This window comes from Phocoena sinus, chromosome 2 (genome assembly GCF_008692025.1).
Source record: "Phocoena sinus isolate mPhoSin1 chromosome 2, mPhoSin1.pri, whole genome shotgun sequence".
Taxonomy (NCBI): Eukaryota; Metazoa; Chordata; class Mammalia; order Artiodactyla; family Phocoenidae; genus Phocoena; species Phocoena sinus.
This window is the reverse complement of record NC_045764.1, coordinates 130,181,931-130,198,889: the sequence shown is the minus strand read 5'-3', so window position 1 is coordinate 130,198,889 and position 16,959 is coordinate 130,181,931. Positions and strand designations below refer to the sequence as shown.

The 16,959-nt window shown below is 34.6% G+C and overlaps 1 protein-coding gene across 3 annotated transcripts in view; it reads right to left on the bottom strand.

Moving 5' to 3' along the window:
- The window catches only part of STYX (serine/threonine/tyrosine interacting protein), a 32,725-nt gene that overhangs the window by 5,132 nt on the left and 10,634 nt on the right, over positions 1 to 16,959 (bottom strand). The window contains exons 4-10 of one of the 3 annotated variants that reach the window (XR_004348399.1): positions 16,747 to 16,844; positions 13,645 to 13,705; positions 13,197 to 13,233; positions 12,728 to 12,767; positions 12,585 to 12,635; positions 9,292 to 10,244; positions 1,136 to 1,229 (exon numbers count right to left, since the gene is read on the bottom strand). Coding sequence is in view for 2 of the 3 variants with exons in the window: in XM_032622274.1 (XP_032478165.1) it covers positions 1,136 to 1,229; positions 10,172 to 10,244; positions 12,585 to 12,635; positions 12,728 to 12,767; positions 13,197 to 13,233; positions 13,645 to 13,705; positions 16,747 to 16,844 (454 nt within the window). In the remaining variant the exon portion in view is untranslated. The remainder of the gene's footprint in view (positions 1 to 1,135; positions 1,230 to 9,291; positions 10,245 to 12,584; positions 12,636 to 12,727; positions 12,768 to 13,196; positions 13,234 to 13,644; positions 13,706 to 16,746; positions 16,845 to 16,959) is intronic. The other 2 variants (XM_032622274.1, XM_032622275.1) reach the window with 2 other exon arrangements.

The following is a 16,959-nucleotide window of genomic DNA, read 5'->3' as shown; positions in this document are numbered from 1 at the left end:
ACTATAAAAAAGGAAGGGAATTCTAGGTACTGAGGAAACAGACCATCCCATTTTGGAAAATGATTAGATAGAAGTTGCAAAGAGTCAATGACAACTGGGAAGTTGAGCCTGAAGGATGGGTATATGGTATTATCACTAAGGAAGTGCAATATAGTGCTGGACTTGTGGAGCAGCCAGTGTTAAATTTCCAGGTCCAACACTAACCAGGTATGTAACCTGTTTCTCCTAACTTACAAGGTTGTAGGTTCAAATAAGACTGAAAGGAACTCTGGGAGAGAAAAACCATAAACTAAAAAAATTCCACGAATGCTCTAATAAAAAGAAAGGAGACAAAAAAGGGTACCAAGGTCTTGGAGAGGATGGCAAAAGTTAGGATTCTGAGAGCATGCCTGGATCATTAACTTTTAAAATGGGGGAGGGGACACTGCAATAGGGAAAGGAGAAAGGATTCAAACACTTACGGCAAGAGAAAAACTGAGGTAGCTTACATTTAGTCACCCTGCTTTTACTTACTAACCACCTTTCATTTTTTTTTTTTTTTTTTTTTTTTTTTTTTTTTTTTTTTTGCGGTACGCGGGCCTCTCACTGTTGTGGCCTCTCCCGTTGCGGAGCAACAGGCTCCGGACGCGCAGGCTCAGCGGCCATGGCTCACGGGCCCAGCCGCTCCGCGGCATGCGGGATCCTCCCACACCGGGGCACGAACCCGTGTCCCCTGCATCGGCAGGCGGACTCTCAACCACTGCGCCACCAGGGAAGCCCCACCTTTCATTTTTAATAAGATCACCTAAAGTGTATTTAGGGCCTCATCTCCAGACCCCTCTTATTATTTTAATCTTTGCAACACAGTTATACTGCTTAAAGATTTAAAACTCAACAAAGTAGAAATCTGATCTTCCAACCAACACGTTCTAATTAACTAGTAGTGTACACACAGAAGCTCAATATAATACATATTTAATTATAAATTTAAAATTTGAAATTATCTTATTTTAATTCAATAGTCCATCCAAAAATTTTCTAAACAATTTAAATTGTTCAGTGTAACTTGTTAATGAGCAAAAGATGCTTCTTCTCTTCTATTCTTCACTACCATCATCTTTCTTCCCAAATTTCTCCAAAATGAAAAAATCCTTACCTGTGGTGCCAGAATGAACAGATAACGACCTTTCTATCTGAAGTGGCGACATCATCTGTATTGTTAATTTCGCTAGGTAGATGGCTTCATATTCCTAGAAAAGATTTTAATTAACTTGAATATACATTTAAATTCTTAGATACCCAAAACAAAACAAAATTTTAAAAGTGTTTAATACATACATTATTGGTATTCTTAGTTTATACTGAAAACTCTGGTGCCATATTGCTGTAACAGAAAGGCTTAAAATTCCTATAATTTCATGTTTATTGATGAGACTATAAATCAAGTCAAGCAAATAGCTTGCACTAAGGCACTGTACATTGAACTGCCAGTCAGTATGTATTCTCTGCCACCAGGCATAAGCTATATGATCTCTGACTTCATCTGTTAAAACACATACATAACCCCAAAACCCAAACTGGCAATCTCATAGAATGATTATAAGAATAAAAAGAAATAAAATATTTTAAAAAATCAGATTAATATATGGCATTTAATTGATTCAAGTATATATTTGGTTCTAATTTCTTAAAATCAATAGTCCTCTACTTCCAGTTAAAGATGGAGTAATAAAGGCATTCCTATCCCTCTCCCCTTTCTGAAAACAAGAAATAGAGAACTCCTTATTCGAAGAAGCTAGGAAAAATCCATAACCCTGAATATGAGAAGAATGAAGAGAAAAGTAAGGAATTAATTATCAAATAAGTCAGGATACTGGCTACCTTTATGATGGCAGAAAGAGAATTATGATTAGAAAGAGGCCTCAAGAGGGCTTTTGGGATTCTGGCAAATGTTCAATTTCTTTACCTGGATGGCAGTTACATGGATGTTTATTCGCACTTTATGCATTTTTATATATGTGTATTATATTTCACAATAACATTAAAAAAAAAATGGAACCAGACTAAGCTATGCACAAAAGACGCCTGACTGCGGATATCAGACAGAGTGGGTACAGCTGACAAACTAACAAGCCCTTGCCTAGTATGATACAGCCAGGAAGTGTGCATGGGCTGTGGGAGGAGGAAGGGCATATTAAGGAAAATGAGAACACCCACACCTGGCATTTCTGCAAGACGCAAGCGACGTGGAGGAGAAACTGGGTTGCATGTTGCCAAGCATCTGCTGATCTTGGTCAGCTGAAAGTAAAGGCTAAACTATTGATTCTCAAACCTGGCTATACCTGAGAATCACCTGAGGAGCCTTAAAACCTGTAGGTATATAGTCAACTCCTCTCCTCTCCCCCCAGAGATTCTCATTTAACTGGTATGGGTAACGTTCCACAGGTGATTCTAATGTGCATGCACTTTTATCAATCTAAACAAGAAGAACCTGTGACAAAAGGGGCTCTTTTTTTTTCCACTCACTAAGTAGAGTCATACCACTGGAGAAAAGTGTTGGTGAGAAAGTCTTCCAAGACAACTGGGAAAATTTAAACTGCCTACCTTTCCCCACCACTCCCCTGGTCCCTTTCCCACAACCTTATTGTTGGGCAAATAGCTTATCTAAGAAGAATGTCTCCAGTTCAAAGATGACCAATATCAAAAAGGAACCACTGTATGTCTTATGTAAAGATGTTTACAAGGGAAAGAAAAGCAACATTATAACCAAAAGTCTATATATAAAGAACACTGCATGAAAACTACACCATGCAGCAGGTCAAAATTACAATTCTCCATGAAATCAATGAGAATACGGCATTTCTGAAATGAGTTCAAAGAAGAGATAAAAGGATTCATGGAAGAAATAGGACAATAAAAGAGATGACTATGCCATTTCCTACCATTTCAGAAAACAAACAGAACGCCCCTCTTAATCCTAGTTTCCCCTCCAACTACTGTTTCATTTCTGTTTTCCCCTTCTAAGCGTAATTCCTGGAATTATCTATTCTTGCTGTTCACATTCCTCTCTTCCCATTTTCCTTTCAATTCTGAGCAATTATGTTCCTAATCTAATGTCAATTCTCAGCCCTTATCTTATTTAACCTGTTATCAACCTTTGAAACAGAGGGTCATTCCCCACTCTTCTAGCACCTTCTTCACTTGACTTCCCAAACACCAGACCATTCTGATTTTCTTCCTAACTCACTGGCCACTCTTTTCAGCCTCCTCTGCCGATTCCCCATCTCCACAATCTCTACATGCTGCGAATACATTAAGGTTCTGTTTTTGAAATCCTTCTCTATCCACACTCACTTCTCTAGTGATCTCATCCAGTTTCAAAGCTTTCAATAGCATCTATATATTGATAACCCCTAGAAATACAGTTCTTTCTCATGAAATCCAGGCTTATATGTATACCTGCCCACTATCTAATAGCTCTCTCAACCTTAACATGACCAAAACCGACTCTTGATTTTACTCCCTTCAAATTTCATGCAGTTTCTCCCATACAAGCAAGTAGCAGTTCCTCTTCCAGTGTTCAGGCTACAAGGCTTAAATTCATCCCAATCTCTCTTCACATCCAATCCATCAGCAAATTCCGTCAGTTCTACTGTCAAATAAATCCAGCATCTGATCTCTTCTCACCTCTCCCCCTGCAACCACTTTGATTCAAACCAACTCTCTCTTGACTCCATCACTGCAACAGCCTCTTAACTCAAGCACCTGCTTCTGCCCAAACCCCAACAAACCCCTACAGTATATACACAGTATACTATATTCAACACAGCAGCAGGCAATCTGAAGTTGTTCCTTCACTTAAAATAAAAGCCAAAGGCCTTACTTATAATGGCCTACAAACACCTGTCATGTGGCCCCTTACCTCCCAGCTTTAATCTCCTACCATTATTTGCTTACTCTGTTGCAGCCACACTGACCTTCTTGCACTTCTCGAAAATACTATGCTTACTCCCATTTCAAGGCACTTGCTCGTATATTCCTGCTACCTAGAATGCCTTCCCCTCAATATCAGCACAGCTTGTTCTCCTAATTTCTCCAGGTCTCTGCTCAAATATCATTTTTGCAATAAGGCCTTTTCCGATCACCGTTTAAAAATGCAATTCATTGCCAACAAACACATGAAAGAATGCTCAACATCATTAATCATTAGAGAAATGCAAATCAAAACTACAATGAGATATCATCTCACACCAGTCAGAATGGCCATCATCAAAAAATCTAGAAACAATAAATGCTGGAGAGGGTGTGGAGAAAAGGGGACACTCTTGCACTGCTGGTGGGAATGTGAATTGGTTCAGCCACTATGGAGAACAGTATGGAGGTTCCTTAAAAAACTACAAATAGAATTACCATATGACCCAGCAATCCCACTACTGGGCATATACCCTGAGAAAACCAAAATTCAAAAAGAGTCATGTACCAAAATGTTCATTGCAGCTCTATTTACAATAGCCCGGAGATGGAAAGAACCTAAGCGCCCATCATCAGACGAATGGATAAAGAAGATGTGGCACATATACACAATGGAATATTACTCAGCCTTAAAAAGAAATGAAATTGAGTTATTTGTAATGAGATGGATAGACCTAGAGTCTGTCATACAGAGTGAAGTAAGTCAGAAAGAAAAAGACAAATACCGTATGCTAACACATATATATGGAATTTAAGGAAAAAAATGTCATGAAGAACCTAGGGATAAGACAGGAATAGAGGCGCAGACCTACTGGAGAACGGACTTGAGGATATGGGGAGGGGGAACGGTGAGTTTTGACAGGGCGAGAGAGAGTCATGGACATATACACACTAACAAACGTAGTAAGGTAGATAGCTAGGGGGAAGCAGCCGCAAGGCACAGGGATATTAGCTCGGGGCTTTGGGACAGCCTGGAGGGGTGGGATGGGGAGAGTGGGAGGGAGGGAGACGCAAGAGGGAAGACACATGGGAGCATATGTATATGTATAGCTGATTCAGTTTGTTATAAAGCAGAAACTAACACACTATTGTAAAGCAATTATACCCCAATAAAGATGTTAATAAATAAATAAATAAAATAAAAATGCAATTCATGTCGCATCTCCTTATATGGCCTTATTTCTTCCTCCCTTATTTTTCTCTGTGACCCATTACTATCTGACCTTCTACATTTTACTTTGTTTTCTGTTTAATTCTCTCATTAGAATAGGTTTCATGAGGTCAGAGATTTCTATTTTTTTCTCTGCTTTACTGCCATTGCCTAGAACAATGCCAAATAAACATCTGATGAAACAATGACATATGGGAAAGGGAGGAAAAGCTTGAGAAAAATCAAGCCAAGAGAAAAGAACAAAGTTGAAAATAATTACAGAGAAAATGGAAGATATGGAAGAAAAAGGGAACCAAAATAAAATATGTCTCTGGGAGAAAAAAACAGGCAAATGAAACAGAACAACAAAAACAGAAGCCAAATACATAGTAGAAGAAAACTTTCTGAAATAAGGGAAGGTGTGAATCTGTAAGTCCTAAGGGCATACTAAGACTGAGAAGTTAATATAGAACAATCAACAAGATATACCTTGACAAAGCATCCTATGTTCATCCAGACAACACCTCCTCCTCCCAATCAAGTCTTTTAAGGGGGAAAAATTTTAAATTAGGCTCCCCTCAGCCTTCTCTGGAGCAATATTCAATGTCAGGTCTGTGTACAAACCCATAAGGGAAAAAGTATTAAACAAAAAATTTTTATCTAGCCAATTGTCATTCAAACATAAGAGCAACAGAAAAGTATTTTCCAAAATGCCAGGACTTAGGGAATATAGTTTCCAAGAACTCTTCTTGAAAATAATGCTCAAAGACAAACTCCAGTAGTTGAATAAAGAAGGTAGAATCCTATTTAAATGTAGAACTAAGGATGAACAACTAGAAAATGTGGTTATAGGATAGAATATAAATATTATAATCTGTAACAATGTAGAAAAAGTATAATCTTTTTTTTAAAAAAAGGAGGTGGCAGGACATATAACAGGAGGTAGTTTAAGTAGATGATCTTATATTGCTAAGTAACAAGAGGTATAATATTTAAATATTTTTAAAGGTATAAGAGGTAACTCCTAGAAGAACTAAGACTAATAACAAAACAGGTAGTGGAGGGGAAGGAGGAAAGAAGTAGAGGTATATAAATTTTTATCTTTTATAGTGGAAATCAACTGATAGTTATTTAAAAGTGATAACTCAAGAAACATATGTATATACTATAAAGTTACAATTGTGCCCATTAGAACTAAAAACAATAAACTTAAAAATTATCAAAAGAATACAAACATACAAAAAATTCATAAACTATAGTGAAAAGTTTTAAAAAGATGCATTTAAAAGAGAAAGCGTGACATGAAATAAAATGACAGACAAAAGTATGTATCATTTTTAGTGCAAGAAAGTGGGATAAATTCACCTATTAAAGAAAAATACTGATAACAAATCAAATAGCAAAATCCAGCCATAGACCATATATAGGAAATGCATCTAAAACAAAGTGATTTAGAAAGGTGGAAAGAAAAGTAATGCAGAAACTCACAAGGCAAATACAAACAATATTACACAAGGTTAATTTCAAAGTAAAATAATTGAATGGAGGAATAATGAATATATAACTACAATGAAGATCTAACTTGAATTTTATCTACCAAATAACACAGTACCAAAATTGGCAAAGACACTAGAAGAACTAAAGAAAAAATAAACAGAAATATAATAAAGTAAAGGAGTTTCAATTCACCTCTCAGCCCAAGACAGACGAATCAAACAAATACTATCAGCCCTCTATGCACGGATGCAGAACCCACAGATACAGAGGACTGACTGTACTGTGCCATTTTATATAAGATTTGGAATTCACGGGGCAGTGGGGGTGGGGGGTGGGTGTCCTGAAACCAATCTCCCACGATACTGAGGGACGACTGTATATTGAACTTTATGCCCTGAAAACAGAGAATACATCTTCTTTTCAAGTGCCCAGGAGACAGTCGTAATAACAACTGTATATTAGGCCATGAAGAAAACATTAAAAAATTCAAGAAGTAAATAGTATTAGAAATGAACAAAAATAGAAAATAAACCTTGTCACCAATATAGTTTTTTTTTTAAAAAAACCTCTCAAACAAATGTTAAGTAAAAAATAAAATCAAAAGTGAAATTACAGAATATCAAGCTGTAACAATAATAAAAATATTGCATAGCAGAATCTATGTACGATATGTAGAATATGGCTAAAGCAATTCTAAGAGGATAATTCATAGTCTTGAATTCTTGAAAGAATGAAAAACTAAGCTTTCAACTCAGGAAATTCACTAAAGAATAACAGCAGCAGCAGCACGAACAACAAAAACCTAAGGAAAGCAGAAAGCAAGGAGAAATTCAAATACAAAGAAGTTATATAAACTAACCAGATCAAGGAAAAAAGAAAGCACAGATACACAAAATTGAAAAAAGAATGGAAAAATATTTTCCTCAATTTTATCTCAAATCCTATGAAATGAATGACTATATAGGAGATTATGAAACCATCCAAAGTGACCTGAGGAGTATATGAAAATCAGACTTAACCTACCAAATGAAGAAAAGCTGTCCAAGAATTGGTCCACCCTCAAAATACACAAATGAATGAAATAATGAATAACTGAATTAAATTAAAAAATCAAGGTCCAATGATTTCACAAGTACCATATATCAGAACACCAAGAAGCCCATAACTCCAATCTAATTTACATTGTTCTAGAGCACATAAAGAGAAAGCAAGTTTCCATTTTAAAAATAAGAATCATGTGATAAACACCCAAACCAGAAGAGGGTAGTACAGAAGAAAATTACAAACCAATATCACTTATTCAACTAATTCCAAAATCTTAAAAAAAATACTGACAAATAGAATCTAGCAAAACATTCATGGAACATAGTGTACCATAACCAAGTGAGATCCATTTGTGAACCAAAATGATGATTCAAAATTAAGAAATCTAGCATAATGTGATCCAATAATTCAACTCACCATATTAATGGCTTAAAGGAGTAAAACTACAGTCATTCCATTAAAAAAAATTTTTTTAAGCTAAAACTCAACATCTATTCCTGGTAAAAACTCTTTACATAGGCACAGATGAATACACACACACACACACACACACACACACACACACACACTCACACACACACACAGTGCAATACTAGAAGCACTGACATTGAAATCAAGAATAAAGTACAAGTACTATACCACTATTACTTATCATGGTTCTGATACAATGACCATCCAATGAGAAAGAAAAAAAAATTAGAAAAGTTGCAAAATTATTATGATTTGGAGATGAAAACCTAAGACAATTAGAAAATTTTTCAGAATTGTTTAGAGTTTAATGCCAACTGAAAACAATAAAAATCAACAGCTTTCCTATATATAAGTAAGTAATTAGAAAACATACTGAAGGAAAAAAACATTTTATTTATAATGGGAATAAAAGAAAATAGGAATAAATTTCTTAAGAAATGCATATATTCTATATAAAGAAAACTTTAAAACACTAAAAGACATAGAAATTGACTTGAATAAATGGAACATACTCTTAGAGAGGAACATACTGAGAAAAATTTAAAGGTGTCAATTCCTTCTGAACTGTGAATGTAGAGATAATGTTATTAAAAACAACTACAGGACTCTTTCCAGTAAAGTTCACACCAAAAAATAAGTGTTAAGAACATACCAGGAAAATTCCAGAAAAAACATTAATGAGGGGATCTTGATTAAATTACTTGATATAAGTTATATAAATTACTTACATAATATTATAGTATTTAAAATTGTTTGATACAAGTGCGGCAATAAGCAGATCAATGGAACAAAATACAAGGTCAGAAACAGACTCAAGTATAGATCAGAATTTGGTATATAATAAAAATGGCATTTCAAATCAGTTGGATAAAGACAGATTTTCTTAATATACAGAGTCCTTACAAGCCAATGAGAAAAAGACCAACAACCTGATAGAAAAATAGGCAAATCATAAGGAGTTGCCACTTTTACCACCATAACAATGATCAAAAAGTTTCATAAAACACTTTCACTATTGGTATTGATTAGGTATGGGTAAACAGGTACCCCTTGTTTCCTGAAGCCTTTTTAGAGGCAATATGGCAACATTAAATTTCAAATGCCCTCTGACCCAGCAATTCTACTCTGATCAGTTATCATACAGGTGCATTCACACACGTAAACAAAGATGTACCTACCAGGATATTCTTTCCAATGTTGTTTAAAATCATGAAAGGCTGGAAACAATCTAAAGGTCCATGTATAAGCAATTGATCATATAAAACTGCAATACATACATACATCTATGTACATATACACATAAAAATATTATGCAGGTAGAGCTATATGTGATCTTCAAGATATACTATTAAGGAGACTTACTTTTCAAGTATTCTTCTTAGGCATTATTGAATTTTTATTTTTTTAACCGTATTTTTTTCTCTCTTAAATGAAGTAAAAACTAAAAGTGAATTAAAAATAAAAAGGAAGTAAAATTTAAAGTTTGGTAACTGAGACAACCCATTTTGTAGTGCTCTTGATGTCTCAATGTAAGATTTATTCCTGCATAACTGGATAGAATCAGCCAGAGCACATTCTTCAACCTATGATTTTCCTTCTTGGAAAAAAATCAAATAAATTAATCAGATAAATTCACAAGTTTACTTTACTGTCTTTTTAGTGCATCTTCTAGGCATCATCAAAGTGTGAAAGAATATGGAAAAGATAAAGCATATAAAACAGAAAAAGCTGCTATACATAATACATTTAGAATCAAAACTCTTATGCTCTGTATGTGTGATTAAAATAAAGAAGTAATTGAAGACATTTCTAACATCAATTATTTTACTTTAGGTTGAAAAATGTGCCTTTAACTCTTTTTTTCTTGTTAACGGTAGCTTTTAAGAAAATATTGATAATTTTAAATACAGATGTAAACTTGAACAAAGAATCAAATTAATCAGGTTATGGCAATTTTTAAGTATTTACAAAGTAAATACTACAACTAAATTACATGAACATAAGATTTTAATTATCCTACTTTCTGACTGCCTTAAAGAGGAAGAAGAGAGAAGTTACCTGAAGCTGATGGACAAATCCAGCATTAGGATTAATACAAAATCTTCTTTCTTGAACGTAAGCAAATGCATCTCTGAAAACAAAAAAAGAAAACTAAAGCGATAATATTATTTCATGAATTAATCTCAATTTTTCCAGAATTTATCTAAAATATGAACTTACCTAACAATTTACCTAAAATAGAAAATCATAATCATACAGCTTGTACTACAGAGAAGTAGTGAATTGTAGTGGAAAAACTGAAAGCATGGGCAGACTAAATATCACAATTCGTTTGCTTCCCAGCTGTGTGTCCTAGAAGGGGACACTTCTCAGCTTCTCTAAGCTTTATTTTTCTCAACTGTAAATTAGGCATTATAATAATTCCTATCTTGAAGCACTACTGTAAAGATGGAAGATAATAAGTATAACACATCGTGTACAGCAACTGTCACACAGTTCATGCTCAGATACTATTACTGGTTAATAAATGAGATGTATAGGGACTTCCGTGTGTTGTTGAGATAAAAGTGCCTAGAATAGTATCTGGCACATGGCAGAAACCCAATAAATGGAAGTTATTTTCACTATTAATATTATTACTGATACATCACCAAATAATAAAGAGAATATATAAAACAAAATCTACCAGGCATTAATCATTTTCAGTTAAATAAAAGCACTTGTATTCAAATAATATTTAACAATTAACACTTTTAAGCAAACTTTTCCATTATAATTTTTAGATAAAAAATACCAAATAAACTAAAGCATTTGGGACTTCCCTGGTGGCACAGTGGTTAAGAATCTGCCTGTAGGGTTTCCCTGGTGGCGCAGTGGTTGAGAGTCCGCCTGCCGATGCAGGGGACACGGGTTCGTGCCCTGGTCTGGGAAGATCCCACATGCCGCGGAGCAGCTGGGCCCGTGAGCCATGGCCACTGAGCCTGCGCATCCGGAGCCTGTGCTCCGCAACGGGAGAGGCCACAACAGTGAGAGGCCCGCATACCGCAAAAAAAAAAAAAAAAATCTGTCTGCCAATGCAGGGGACACAGGTTCCATCCCTGGTCCAGGAAGATCCCACGTGCTGTGGAACAACTAAGTTCATGCACCACAACTACTGAGCCTGCGCTCTAGAGCCCGCGAGCCACAACGACTGAAGCCCACGCACCTAGAGTCCGTGCTCCGCAACAAGAGAAGCCACTGCAATGAGAAGCCCACGCACTGCAACGAAGAGTAGCCCCCGCTCGCCCCAACTAGAGAAAGCCCACGTGCAGCAAAGAAGACCCAACGCAGCCAAAAATAAATAAATAAATAAATTAATTAAAGATAACTTGGCAAAAAAAAAACCACTAAAGCATCTGAATGTCTACTGTATGTGAGACATGTGGATCCAATGATGAACGTAGCTCAAATGGAGAGGGTTAATGGGGAACACAGCATTAGAATGGAGAGATTGATAGGGGCATGTCATGTGAAGTTTCATTGGCCATGTTAAGAATTATTAAGGATCAGAAACCTTTGAAAGCTTTTTAGGGTAAGGTAACATATGATCAGATTTATCTTTTGAGAAAATCATTCTCACTGTGGTGTGGAGAACAGAACAGACTAGAGAAGGAAAGAAAACATGAGACCACTAAGAAGGTGACTACTGGAAGAGTCCAAAGAAAACATGACTAGAGCTTGGATTAGGGAAATTAAATAATGATAAAGAGAAAGAGCCAGATTCAAGGAATATTTTCGGACAAAAAACAGACAGGATTTGGTAAAGGATCAGTTTTGGACATGGGGAGTGAAAGAGAAGGAGGTATCAATGATTACAACAGATTTCTAACTTGTACAAGACACACTAAGAAAGAAAATACTGTACATTGGCCAGTTTTCTTGGTTTGTTTTAGGGTGAAAAGTTCATCAGCCTGTCTCTCTCTCTCTCTCTCTCTCTCTCTCTCTCTTTTGTCTATGCAATATGCTTGGAACAGATGATTTTGGATGAGACAAACAATGAGTTGTGAACAGACACTAAAACAATTCTTAGGTAATTTTTCATCCAACTACTGTTAAAGGAAAACATAATAATCTTAAACAAAGAAGCAATTACATCTTTGTCTAAGAGTTTTCAAACTCAGATTAACCAATTCCCTAGTAGTAAGCAAGCAGTTTTCCATGGGTTATTCCAACTATAATTATCTTTGGTTAAAATAACAAGAGTTAGCACTAGCTCCATAAAATAACAAACATTAGCCTAAGTGGATCTATACAAGGTAGACAAGCTACAAGGATTAAGAGACTTAACCATGGGATAAAAGGGCCTGCCTAATCAAACATGACTAGATGACAAAATCAGGAGATTATTAACTTAAATCTCCTAAACCGTCTCCATTAAGCTTTATTTTAATGAGAATCTAAATTGTGGCTGAGTTTCAGAGTACTTTCTTACCTGTACTTCATTCCAAATGTTTCCATAATGTATGCAATAACAAAGGCAGCACTGAAGAGGGGGAAAATATTTTTAGAAAAAAACAGAAAACACAACTCATTAATTAAATGCAAAAGAAAGAAAGATTATCTCTAACTTCATACCTCCTGGAGATCCCTGCATTCCCATGGACAAGAACTTTTCCTGAAAAACAAGAAATAGTTATTCTGATAGAAAGATACCTGATTCAGCAGCTAAAATATATTGAAACTATGTATCATACTACAATAAATCTTTTCTTAAACATTTTATGTATTTTATACATACAACTTGGATACTTATTAATTTTCAAATCCTTGAATTTATTTATATTAACTGTGTGGAGATTACAGTAGACTTTTAGGTTAAAGAGATTTAAAGCTGACCCAGAACATGAAAAATAGTTCTATAGAGATATTTAAGAAAGCCTATCCAAATGAAACAAGAAGTTAGGAAAATACAGATTTGGGAAGTCTATTATACATAAATGCAGAATATGAAAGTTGTAATTAAGACAAATACTAACTAAAAAATTAACTATCATAAATAATCTCCTAAAAATAAATGTAAGCTAAGTAAAGGAATATTATTTACCTCCACTTTGTAAGCTCCCATCAATAAATTCTTTAGTCTGAAGGCAAAAGACAATGTGTTATAATAAAACATGTGGAGTAACATAAGCATAAAATACATACATACATACATAGTGAAACAAAATATACTGAAAGTAATTTCCTGATTATTTATATGAATAAAAATTACTTTATGTCAAAAATCTCCAAAATGCTGCAAATACAACTATTACAAGTTTAAATATTAGTTTGAATTTAAGAAATCTGAAGTGTGATTTCTCAAATATTTGGAGATCATAAAAAGGTTTTAAAAATAATAAATATTTTAAAAAATATAATCCCACAATTTTCAGACATAACAAAGTAAAAGTAGTATAGGAGAAAATCATGTTTCATTAAGTTTTAGAACCACAATTAAGCAGGTCAAATCATAAATAAATTTTAAATAATATTAAAATATTGATACCTACCATGGGGAAAAAACGTATTATATTTTCAACTGGATTATCTGCAATATCCAAGACTAAATATCTGAAAATAGAATATTTTGTGATAAGCACATTTTCAGATAAAACTCTCTTCATATATAAAAAATATGAAAATTTCTTGGCAACCATGAAAATAATGCAAAACAACTTTCAAAATACCGTATTCCCAAGAACCGAGCCATAGACTTTATACTGCTTGAAGGCATAGATAGCATTTAAAGCCTTAAGTAACACGTTAACATTTCTCTGATATCTTATTATTTAAAAAAATCTATCTGCTTAAAATAGAAAAATCACAAGTAGGAAGAAACCTTCCTCTAGATCAGAGTGGACCTGGAAAATAAAGACAAGAATTGCCTGTTTTCCTTATTGTTATTCTTCTATTTCTACCAACTTCCCTAGGACTAAAAGACTTTTCTCTGGATGGCCCTGCCACCTTTCCTCACAACCCTAGAGAGGACAATTCAGAGGAAGTCCAAAGTCTGAGAGAGAAGAAACTAACCAAAACAGAAGGCAGCAGTCTGACAGAGCCGTGAGTCAAACATTCATTGTTTGAACTAACCTTCAGTAGAGCAACAAGCAACAAAAGACCACCTGTCCTGGAATTTTACACCTTCAAAAACATTTAAAATAAGTCATTTTGATATACTAGCCTTAATTTGTGAAAATCTTCTATTTCTGGAAATTCCCTGGCGGTTCAGTGGTTAGGACTTGGTGCTTTCACTGCTGGGACCCTAGGTTTGAACCCTGGTTAGGAAACTAAGATCCCGCAAGCCGCGTGGTACGGCCAAAAATAAAAAATAAAAACTTCCATTTCTAACCTATCCAACACCACCTGTTTATTAACACAACTTAGTTAAGTAATTAAGTTATAAAATTTAAAGTCAATATTGCTTTAATGATCATTTTGGTGGCAGCAACTTCAATAAATTCAGAGCTTATCACACAGAAGCTGTATCCAGGACATTTTGGCACTAAAAACAAAAATTCTATACAAATTAGAAAGCTATGTAGTATGGCATTTTAAAATATAACATTTTCATTTTCTTTAATATACACAAGTCTATGTGTGTGTATACATAATACACATATACAGCAGAAAAAGTTTAGAAGGAAATATACCAAAATGTTAAAGTTATGTTCCTCTGGGTTGTGTATTTATGGATAACTTTTAAAATATTTTTCTTGGTGTCATTCTGTATTTTCCAACATATCTATAAAGAACAAGTATTTCTTCTGCAATTAGAAAAAGTTAAATCTATTTTATTTTAGATTACAGATAGTCCCTTTTTAAAACTAGTTTTTTTGTTTGTTTTTTTTTGCGGTACGCAGGTCTCTCACTGTTGTGGCCTCTCCCGTTGTGGAACACAGGCTCCAGACGTGCAGGCTCAGCAGCCATGGCTCACGGGCCCAGCCGCTCCGCGGCATGTGGGATCCTCCCAGACCAGGGCAAGAACCCATGTCCCCTGCATCGGCAGGTGGACTCTCAACCACTGCGCCACCAGGGAAGTCCCTAAAACTAGTTTTTATTAACTGAAAAATGTGTACACACAATAAAAAATTCTAACGGTATAAAGACATCTGCAATGAAACCTAATGTCTCTCTACCATCCCAGACCCTAAATTTCCCTTCTCAGAAGTAACTACTATCAAGTTTCTAGTCTGTCAGTCCAGAAATTTTCTATGCACATACAAGAATATATGCCTAATGTACTGCATATATTTTTAAACACATGGGTCTGCATCTTGCTGTTTTCATTTAATAAATCTTGAAGATTAGTCCATATCAGCACACATAGAAATACTTCATTCTTTTTCATGGTTACAGTATTCTACTGTGTATTCACACAGTATATTTTATAGTCTCTTATACTGATGGACATTCAGGTTGCTTTCATTTTTACAAACAATAAAGCAGAACATTAAAACAGTTTTAACATATATGCTTTTATACAAATATTTCTAGAATGATATCAATAAAAAAGAGTTAATAGCAGCTGCCTCCTAGCTAGAGATAGACTAGGTAGCTGGGTTTAGGGGAGCAAAGAGACATTTTCCTTATATATCTTTTTGACCCTTTGGCCTTTGTATCATGTGTAATATATGCTTTATTTTTTTAAATGAAGCTAAAACAAAGAACATTAAAAACCATCAGATGCTCAATCTCATCATTTTAAGATAAATGAGAAAGGCAAATTAAAACTACAACAAGACACCTTTTTTACTCTAGGAGATTGGGAAAAATTTTTAATGTTTTATAATTTTGTTGTAGAGAGATACCAAGGAAAGAGTACCTCTCATTTACTTCACAGTGGGAATGTAAACTGATACAACTCACTGGAGGGCAATTTGTAACATCTATTAAAATTTAAATGCTCACGTTCTTTAATCCAGCAATTCCACCTCTACAAATTTATCCTATTGATGCATTCACATATGAATTAAATGATATATACAGGGATACTCACTACATTAGCAAAAGTCTGGAAACAATCTAAATGTCCAACAAGAGGAGATGGGCTGAATAAATTTTAGTACAGTAATACAACGGATTACTGTGCAACTTAAAAAGAATAATGCGGGAGTTCCCTGGTAGCCTTGTGGTTAGGATTCTGGGCTTTCACTGGTCGGGGAACTGAGATCCCGCAAGCTGTGCAGTGTGGGGGGGAAAAAAAAGAAGAATGCAGCTAAGAAATAATATGAAGCCATCTCCAAAATACATAATTTTTAAAAAAGGCTAACTTGATCTGTAAGAATATGTTTATATATGTAACATAGCTCTGGAAACGTACTCAAAAACAACGGATACCTGCAGGGAGGAGAATTGAGTATCTAGGGGACAGGAATAGGGAAACCTACTTTTCAGTATACATGTTTTTGAACATTTAGAATTCCACATCCTGTGCATGAATTACTTTTAAAAAATATTTTAAAGGAAGTTTATTCTTTAAATGATGTACTGTATGACCCATCTTTATAAAACATATATATACAGGAGAAAAATCCGATATAATAAAATCAACTTGAAATAAAAACATGTTTGCTACCCTTAACATTTTTATAAATTATAGCAACAATTCTTACCTAAATAATTGTTGAAAGTTGGGTTTAATAAAGTTTGCTTCAATATTTTGTCTTATACATATTATATGAGTTATTCCATGTTTCTGTAGTATAGGTAGCTATAAAAAAAAAAGGGAGAGAAATAGTTTAAAATACAAAACATCATCTTATTGTAAAACAGATATTTGAAAATATACAGGACTCAACTTTAGAACTAATGTAGCCACATCTGAG